At 41.2% G+C, this 9,846-nt stretch overlaps 1 protein-coding gene across 1 annotated transcript; it reads right to left on the reverse strand.

The window, feature by feature from the left end:
• Positions 1 to 7,838: 7,838 nt before the first annotated feature.
• On the reverse strand, positions 7,839 to 9,840 carry FBXO48 (F-box protein 48; the record flags this gene model as incomplete). Its single annotated transcript, XM_005425813.3, has 2 exons — positions 7,839 to 8,274; positions 9,595 to 9,840. Coding segments are annotated over 2 exons (408 nt in total), but the record flags the coding sequence as incomplete, so codon positions are not given.
• Between the last annotated feature and the right edge of the window lie 6 nt (positions 9,841 to 9,846).

Genomic DNA, 9,846 nt, shown 5'->3' on the forward strand with positions numbered 1-9,846 from the left:
ATCGTTGAAGTCTGATGTGTCATTCTGAGGAAGGAAGACTCATGGTAAAAAGACCCACATTTTGCTCAGCCTGCTTTCTTGATAATTGCTGCTTGTTGCTGCTTATTTTGCTTTCAGAGCTCACTAACCCAAAAATACCCAAGGGCACAGGAAAAGAGACAAAAACACCCCACACAACCACATAACAGAAACTTGTCCAGCTTACCAAAGGAGAGATGTGACTGCCAAAATTTAATAAAACTAAAATGTTTTACCAGTCCATGACCTTAACATTTTAACTTGTGCCCAGTCCAAGGTATGGCTGTCCACCTATAAATGGTGTTTTCTCAGGCAGAGGATGATAGTCAGTGTATTTATGGGAGAGCTCTTATATTTGTACCATCCTATATTGATGGCATCTGTGATCTCATAGCTACTGCTTCAGAAGACACATTTCAAGAGTTTGTAGGTGCCTTTGCTTCTTGGCAGCAGTGAGAAGATCTTGTCCAAGGGAATTCAGAATTAAAAAGCAGCCACATGTCTATCAGAGATGATAAGGCCAGCTCAGTAACTCAGAAGGCATGGAAGAGGCACAGATCATGAATACCAGCACAAAGAAGAGAGAGACAGCTTTGTGCAAGGAACTACCAAACAAAAGGGAGGAAACAGAAGAGCAGACCTATGTGTGTCATGCTTCCTCTAACTTTCACCCTCTAACTATTTAAATTACACTTCTACCACACCCTCAGCAATTACTACATTAACATCGGTTTATTTTTTACTTTTAAGAAAGACCTAGTCTAAAGGACAGCAAAATAAACAAACCATTGTAGATAAGGATTGTATTTATTATCTTCAGTCTGAAAGACTTGTATAATATAATCTTATATAAATATCCTCTTAAGTTCACGTTTGTCTTCCCACAACCTGCACTGAGCAATTTTCTCTCCCCTAGAGCACTGCCTACGTGCTTACTACAGTCAGAGTCAGATTTTCGGTAATGTTGCCTAACCATGCACTCATAAAAACACCCACACGGACACAGCGCTCCTACTTCCATTTTAAAATGAAGTTTAAAAGAAAATGGTATGAAGCAAACCACAAACACAGATGCTGAAAAAATAATAACCCCAGCCCAACAAGCTTTTAGCTTGAGTCAGTGTTAGTACTTCTTATAATCCAACAGACAACACATATGGATGTAGTTTGGACTTAATATGTCTCTAGCATTTTTTTCAAAGAGCTGTTTACTTTCCCTACCCCACAGCTTTCTTCTGAAGGGTAAGTTGATATAATTTGTTGATAAGTGTAGTTATTTTGGTGCTTTTTTTGCAGTGTGCTGTCTTTGCTTTTTATCTGAAAGAACAGTTAACAGAAAGTGTGAAATGTCTACTGAAAAGGTGTTTTAGTAATAGAACAGTTTACTTAGTAATATTTAATCAAAGTTGTTTCATAAAGACAAAAAAAACTCATTAAGGCCTCTGAGGTATCTAATGTTTACTGTCAAACCTCTCTTTTAGAAAAGTTTTTATTTTCATTTCTTCTCGCAGTATTACCTATAACTCTTCAATGTAGTAGTACCTCTTCTGTCTTTGCCTTAGAGTTCACTTTACTACAAACATTAAACACCTATTTTTCCCCCCTAATTTGTTCTCAAATATTTGAGAAGTTATTTTAAGTTCAAACTACTTGCTTCACAGGGCTCTTGATAAGTGCTTTTCACTGTTTGAAGTGTTTCTCCTTTTGTTCTGAGTTCAAGCTTGGGCAACACTGAACTCCAGAAAAAATTTCCCTAAGTAATCATTTTGGTGAGGGCCAGAAACATTTAAGTAGAGTGGGACTTTTTGGGAGGAGGGCAGTGGGGTGGGAATGGGTTGGGTTTTTTGGTTGTTCTTTTTCAGTTCGTACCTTTTAAAACTGTAGGAGACTGTAGGAGGAACTTGAAAAAGGAAATGAGTAGATAAGAATCCTCTGCAGGTTGTTGGTATTTCTGTGGGTGCCTTCAGTTTGTGTTTTGAAAAGTATAAGTAATTTTTGTTTGTGAGCTGTGATCTTCTTGTTGATGTATAGAGATTTTTCTATGCTCAAAGTGAACTCTGACTGAAAACAAAGTTCTTCTTTTGTTGTTACTCATCAGACTTCTTGAAATAGAACTTCTTTTTTTGGCTTCAAAATAAGCTTGGGAGGAGGGTTTTGATTAGAACATAGCACTTCCTGCTTCGCATTTAGAATGAAAACTGTGGCTTTCTATACTTTTCTGTTTCTGGTTCTTGTAGATTACTTAATTTTTTTTTTCCTTGCAGTACAGTAAAAGGGAGACTTAGACTGTAAGAAAAGTGAATAAAATGCTGCTTTTCATGCTTCATTGGCCTTCCATGTTAAATTTTATGGGCTACATTAAAACACTTTTGCTTAAAACAAAGGCAGAGTCCACACTGCATGGACTCTGCCTTTGTTTTAAGATGACAGTGTCTTTCCCTCCTTTTCTTCAACTCATTAAAAGATGACTGAGCAGGTAGGAGGAAAATAATCAAAGGGAAATGCTAATAAAATTGATGGAACTTTGCTTCCAGCACTTGAAAGGGAGAGAGATGATGTTAGTATTGTTTAAAATTTGCCTTCAGTATGTTTTTCACCACAATTTTGAATATTAATAAACGGGATCAAGGGATCAAGGGAGAGAAAAAAGACCTGGGGATTGACTAGTTCAATTAAAAAATCCCAAACAACTAGACATCCTAATCTTCCTACATTCTCAAACTCTGATATAAAAAGCACATTGAGAACTCTCAGAGTATTGCCATTAGCCTCTCTCTATCAAATATACTAGAACAGCCTATTGCAGACTAATAGAGTATCAATTATGTAAATCAGTGTATGATCATGTATAAATCATAATCATAAATCAGTGTATGCCTTTTCATGTACCTGCTTCCAAAACGTAAGGAAAAGTCTGAAAATCCTTTCTTAATCTCCAAAGTATATCAAAAGAAAATCAAGAAACCATCTCTTTTGTCCTCTACTGCTTCTGCTATATGTGTATGTAGGTATCTTGCTTTTGAAAGCTTAAGTTGCTGTGTTTCCCAAGTACATGACGGTTAAAGTACAGTAACAAAACCACTGCACATGTGTGAGACATTTTTGAATAATAGGAAGAGTTATTTAGATCAGGCTTTTAACACTCTTATGTAGCTTTTTGCTACAAGGAAGTCTTTAATGATTCTGGTATACAACTGGTAAAATAAGATTGGCTTGTTGGTTTGGGTTTCTCTCAATTAATATTTTTTACTTAGAGAAACAGTTTATTTCCCAAGTTACATCTTCAATTTTCCCTTTCTTCTCTTCTGCCCTCCCCCATATCCTTCTTCTTACAAGTATTTTGACTTAAACATCCTAAAAGGTAGCTTGCGTTTCTGCTTTTAGGCATCATAGAGTGGATCTTGGATGAGAAAATATAAATGCCTAGTGTCATTTCAGAATTGCTACAACATAACGTGTTCTTTAGTCACCCCCTTAAAACAGTAAAAACTTCCTCTCTTCTCCTCATACTTGTGGGCTGTACATAGACATGTAACTCCTTTATGGGTATTCGGTCCCTGTTTGAGCAGGTCCCTGGTGTTGTTCTCTCTAAGTACACACGTTGATGAGCTGCATGTTAAAATTACTTTAGAGAGAAGTGTAAACTTAGTGAAACAAACTGTCTACAGACCAGTGGTGTTCAAAAATAAAGGTGCATTAGAAAAGCCAATTTACTCTGGTCAGCCACAGTGGGTGACTTTTGGCACGTTTTTGTCATTGGCTATGCTGTTAACGGTCTATATAGTGTACCTGGTGAAACCTACGTGTTAGGATATCCCACATATATTTGTTCAGTAGCAATGTGTTCTCTAGCAATGGGATGGAAAAGTAGTGGAAACTATTGAAAATATTCATTCAATGAAACAGACAAGTAAAGCTCTTATGGGATATTGTAATATTTCATTTATTAGTTGCTAGATACTGCTGCAAAAAAACCACTTTGTCTTTCTCAACTCTTCCTTTTTCCCATATAGGATTAAAGGCTTAAGGTGGCTGGTTTGTTTGACTGAAGTTTTCTCTCTGGTCCCAGCTTGCTCAACCTACACCCTCAGTTCAAGTCTTCAAGCTGAATCTTCCAATAGGTAGCTGACAGCATCTTTTGGTTTTGGCATTCTGAGACCATGGAAATGTTTAAAAAAAAATATTTGGTGCTATGAGTGATACATTACCTCATGGCCACTGGTGTCCTGTGGCATCTGGAGAAGCCTTTGTGTACAGCTCTGGTATCTCAGCAACAAAACAGCTCATGCAGTCAGCACCCCTGGACTGGCAAAAAGCAGCTCCTTTGCCCCTTAAGGTTTTTAAAGTTTTTAAAAATGCAGATTTAACAACATTTTTTAAATGTGAGCTGGGGGAGACTGCAGCAAACTGTGCCAGTACATAGAGTTATCCTTTTGGGTTTCACCTTAGTAGGTCATCCAGGATCTCTGAGTTTGCAGTCCATCACCTCCCTCCTTCCCTTTCAACCCACAGTTGTACCTTGGGTTTTTTGGTTTACCAGAATAGCAGAAGTGGGTCTAGCCCTTCACACTGAGGCCTCAACCCCTCCCGGCCCCCTACACTCAATTCTTAGCATTGTGCTGATCAGAAGCTGCTGCTGACTTAAGGTGTTAAAACGCAGCAGGTGATTTCTTCTGTGGTTTTGGAGATGGAATTTTCTAAACAAGCAATACGGTGAAAAACAGCTGTCAAGTGTCAATGTGCTCTTGGGAGCCCAATACACCTCATCTCAAGTTCATTTGGAGGGAAAATAAAAAAATAACACCACCACCACCACCTAAGCCCTCCCAGCTGTATGCTTTTCTTGTCTTCCTGTCAGCTCTGGTGGACTGAAACAACTGATTCCAGTCCTGAGCTCAACTGTTCTGCCTTCAGTTGGGATAACTTTGTCACTTGGTACCTTCCAAAGATGATCAGGATAAAGACATGACTATCTGCACATTTCTGCCTATTGGCAGAAACACTTGACAAAATTAGCCTTGAAATTTGCGTGGTCTAATTAAAAGTCTGTGGTGATTAATTATCTTGTGCACACTTTTCATTTAGTCAGTTAATGGTAATAGCCCAAAGCCACATCCTGCACCATGATGAAATAAAGCCACGCTGTCAGCTAGTCATTTCAAAAATGGAGCACTGCAACAATGAGTAGTTGCAAAGAAGGTTCTAACACCAACAGGTGTTATTAAAAACACCGCACGTGGTTTTGGGAGATGCAGAAATAAAATGTTGACCTGGGGGGCCCTCCAGCTGAGCTTCAGTGCTGGTCTTTTTGATATCCAGCTGTGCAGCACCTCAGAGGGTTTCGTGCAGGAGGGAAGACTTTTTTCCTCACAGAAGCCTGGCTGGTTTAAGGCCTTGTTGCGTAGTTGAGTTGTGTGGGCAGAAAACGTTTGCAAGCAGCTCTGCACACAAAAACTTCATGTGCTTTCTCCAAAGGGCTCTGTATCCAGGGAAAACCAGGTGGGTAGGATGGTGAATTGCAGGAACGCCAGCCTTGTGAAGGCTGACCTAGAACAGAGACTAGATGGAGCTAAAGAATAAAGTACATATTTATTAGAAGGCCTCAATGGATACACCTTGGGCAGCACAAGAGCCCAGTCAGAACTACACCCAAGATGAACTCAAAATGGTCACAAAATGGACGACCGGTCAGGGGGGTCTCACACTTTTATAAGCTCTGGGCCATTAGCATATTGGAGCTAATTGTCCAATTATAGCTTTAGGTTATGAAGTCCCATCTTTGTTTATCTCTCTTCAGTCTACTGTTGCTTATGCTCTTGGGCCTGAAATTTGGATCATGTGTCCTTGGTCTCCATCTGGAGAGGGAATTGTTTTGTCTACCTACTCTGTGAAGAGAGCCTACTATCTCCTAATATGAAGCTCAGAAGTACACTCTAAAGCAGTATAGAATTGGAAAAATACAAAAGCTAAAACCTGAGGCATCACAGGTGACTAATGGAAAGCCTAGGTGATGGACACCTTGGGCACCTTTCTGCAGCTGACACCTTCCAAGTGTCAGAGGCGTAAAAATGGCATAACAACGGAAGGTCAGTGGGGTTTGCATAAGTAGAACTTTGCACTTCAGCAAAAACGTGTGGGTAAGAGGTAAGCACTGGAGCGCAAAAAGGGCTTCACCAGCCAAGGTGTGAGGGCACCTAATGTGTGCCCCAGGTGGTGTGGGCTTTACATGTGTGGTTTTAGCTGCTGAGCATGGTCTCTGGGGAAGGACACCCACATACAAATGCTAATTTAGTCATTGATACAATCTTCCTATTTCTGGCATTTCAGTGGCTTCTGTTGGCAGACGGAAGGGGCAAGAGGTGAGCCCAAACCAGGTGGTGTAAGGAGTGCACCACTGGATGCTGCTGGGATGTCCTTAAAGGGAAAGGAACACATCCATCCTGCAGCAGAGATGGGAGGCTGAGTAGATGGTGCAGGGGCAGAGAGGAGTAGAATAGATGACCAGAATTGATGTAATGAAATCTCCAGGGGGAATTAAAACCCTTAAAGGAAGGAGTCAGAGTAGGGAGAGGAAGAAGACTTTGTTTTTATGTGGATTTGTACTTAAATATTTTTTTCTCACTAATATATTTTTCACAAGAAATATACACCACTTTTACTCCAGCTTTAGAGATGCAGGCCTTGTGTAATTGCATAGCTGCATGTTTAATTCCTTGTTTTTAAAGAGGCACAGCCATCTGATCTGAATAGAGGCAAAGACACAACAGATACTGGGGATTCTTAATGCTCATTCGAGAGTGGGGAAAAGCTACAGCCAAGTGCACAGTGAAGTAACTGTTTTAGGATTCATACCTGAATATTATTCTATTTACAAACTGTATCCTGAGACAAATACATGAGAATTTACAGCATAAGGGCATGAAAGGAGCAGGAATAGGGAATAAATGTCAGGGAGTTACAGACTAGAGGTAACAGTGAAGGCTGGATGAGAAAAGTGAGGAACTAGATCAGTTATTGAGCAGTTTCCCTGTGCTATGATTTAAAAAACTGGGCAGATGAGATGATGAGATGATGAGAATGTACTGCTAGTATTGTTTTCATCTTGATTGACTTAGATGCACTTTTTGCACTTCTAGCTCTCTTAAGCCAGGGTAAAACATGCTGTGAGCAGGGAGTGAAGCAGTACCCTCAATGTGCTTGGGTATGCCTTTTTGTGTTTGTTTTTTTTTTTTAATTTGAGCTAACTAGATATAACCTTGGAGCAGAACAGCTAACAATAGTGGAAGCAGTGTTTGCAATTCATTGATCTTTCTGCTACATCCTCTATATTTAGGAATGCTCTTTACTCTGAGTTACACCTCCAACCTCTTGTTGGAGGTTAGGATTTTTCTTTTTTTTTCTTTCCCCTTTTTTTCTCAGGGAATTTTTTCCCATCTGTTGCCTAAGAAATTATAACAATGGTACTTTAGAGAAATAAAACATGTAGCCAAGAGAGAGGGGGAGCAGCTGGCTGCAGTCTCATAGGTGAGGTTTTTTTTTTTCCTTGGAAAGGGCAGAGATGCAGCAAGGGGGTGAGGGGCTGGGCTCAACTCCTCGCTCACTTTCGGCTCGGAGGGGAACAGAGGATTCTTTCCAGTGTCTGGATTCGTTCCTTCCCCAGCCTTCCTTTGTGGGCTCTCATATGCTGCTGATACGATACATTTCATGTTGAAAGGTCAAACACACCTTGGGGGTTTTGGGGGGGGTTGGTTGGGTTCGTGTTTGTTTGGTTTTTTTTTGGTTGGTTTTTTTAATATAAAAATCATCTCTTCCAAAACAAAAAGTGCAAACTGGAATTATAATTGGCATATTTTTGACAGTGCAGTAGAACATTACAATTATAAATATAAATTACAGCTGAATATTTAGTTATTTTTAGAATTTTACATAAAATTAATACAGTAAAATGCAAATTAAAAAAAGACACCCATAACGTTTTTTGGAGAAGTTTTCATCATAAATTCATAATCAGTTCAAAATCAGTTTCACAACTGCTGAACAGTGTGTCTGCTATTGGTAAAAGCGATCTGAGTTGCAAGAATCAGCACTGGTTTATCACCTCTCAAGTTCTGCTTCCAAGATTTCTCCCCACGTGTCGACATCCATTGGATACATACTTTTCTCTGGCAAACTGAATTGCGAAGGAATGTTGCTGTACTTCCCACTAAGCCATTCTTGCTTCACTTTGCTTTTCCAGTAGTTTCTCAACAATGTAATCTGGTGGAAAAACATACAGTCAGATCTCGGAAAGGAACCAATTTAAATTGCATTCAATATAACAAGTTTACACTAGAAGAGTAGTGCTAGAAATGGGATTTGGAATGTGCCATTGGATATCTAGACATTAAATCCAGGAAAAGGCAATGCTGCCAAGAAGCAGAACTTTTCTGTTCCTGCGTCAATTCTTTGGTGGTCAAGATGAAAAACCCAAACCAGTAATTTGTCGTACGGCTTAAAAAAGGCACCTTCCACTTTCTGTTTAGGCTGTGACCTTTCTTTTGTTTGGAGGCTGTCTGGGTTCTTCTCTTCTGCCAGCCTTTAAGGGCAAGAAAATGTAGACTTGGTGTGTTTGTAGCTTCTATTTAAAATCCCTTCCAGATAAAACAGACAATCAGTGCAGGGAGCTCTGGAAATTGCTGTGCAAGGGTAGCAGATCTACACACTGAAAGGGTAACCACTATCTGCTCACGGCTGCGCCTCACACTGCAGAAACTTTACTGAAATGTCAGAGTCCAGTGGCCGCTTTTGTTTCTTTTGCTGCTGCTTCTCTCTTTTCACCCCTCCAGTGCTCTAAAACACACCAGCTAAAATAAGGTGGGAGACTACCCTATAGCTGGCCCAGAGTAATCTGTGGAACCACCTATCTGGTCTATCTGATCAGGTCCCAATCTACCTCAACTTCCAGGCTGAGTTCAACAGTGAGAGATCATTCAGCAGGTTCTGGAGCTAAACCTGCTGCAAACTCATCAGAGCAGTCTGTGTGTGGGGAGAGTTTCTAAACAGTTTATAAAAGCTCCTGCTCATTTCCTTTTTTATTCCCCATTTTTTTTCCTCCTGAATGTGTGTCACTTGAGGTGTATTGAGACAGCACTATCCAAGATGATTTTTCAGGAAGACATTCCTAACTAGCAGATCTATCCCCACAAAATACAACCAGAGAGCACACACCACCTATCGGAGTTCTGTAACCTAGTCCCTGTCGGCCCTATCGGCGGGATCGTGGGTTTTGTCTCGTGTTAGGGCTTGTGTATGACGAAGGTCAGCGCTGAGGATGTGCGGGGCAGCAGGAGGATTAATGCCGAGCCGGACAGGTTGCGTCCTGGGTAGGAAAAGGGACAGCTTTGATTTATTTCCCAGTGTATTTTACCAGATGTCCGTCTGCCAGGACGCGCTACCGAGCCACGCCGTCACCGCAGCCGCCCCCGTCACAACCCTGGCATGGGTGTGACAGGATGTCATTTCCTTACACTTTTCTATTGGCCCCCAGCATTCTCGTTTATGTCACTGCCGGTGTTCAGCCGCTGGAGGTGGATTTACCTTCCAGGAATAGCCATTCCCTCGGTCGCAGTCGATCTCCCGCTGACAGACGGCGCGCACGGCAAGGCAGTGGCGCCGCCACAGCCGCTCGTTGCTGTCGATGACGCGGTGCCAGCCCTTGCACGTCACGGACGCGTGGCACAAGCTCTCGACATCCAGCCCACTGAAAATCCGGGAGATGATCTCGGGAGGAAGGGCAGACACGAAGTCACCCAGTCCTCCTCTTCCTCCCTCAGCGCTGTCCCGGCCGGC

The sequence above is a fragment of the Geospiza fortis genome, unplaced genomic scaffold, assembly GCF_000277835.1.
Source record: "Geospiza fortis unplaced genomic scaffold, GeoFor_1.0 scaffold134, whole genome shotgun sequence".
Classification (NCBI taxonomy): Eukaryota; Metazoa; Chordata; class Aves; order Passeriformes; family Thraupidae; genus Geospiza; species Geospiza fortis.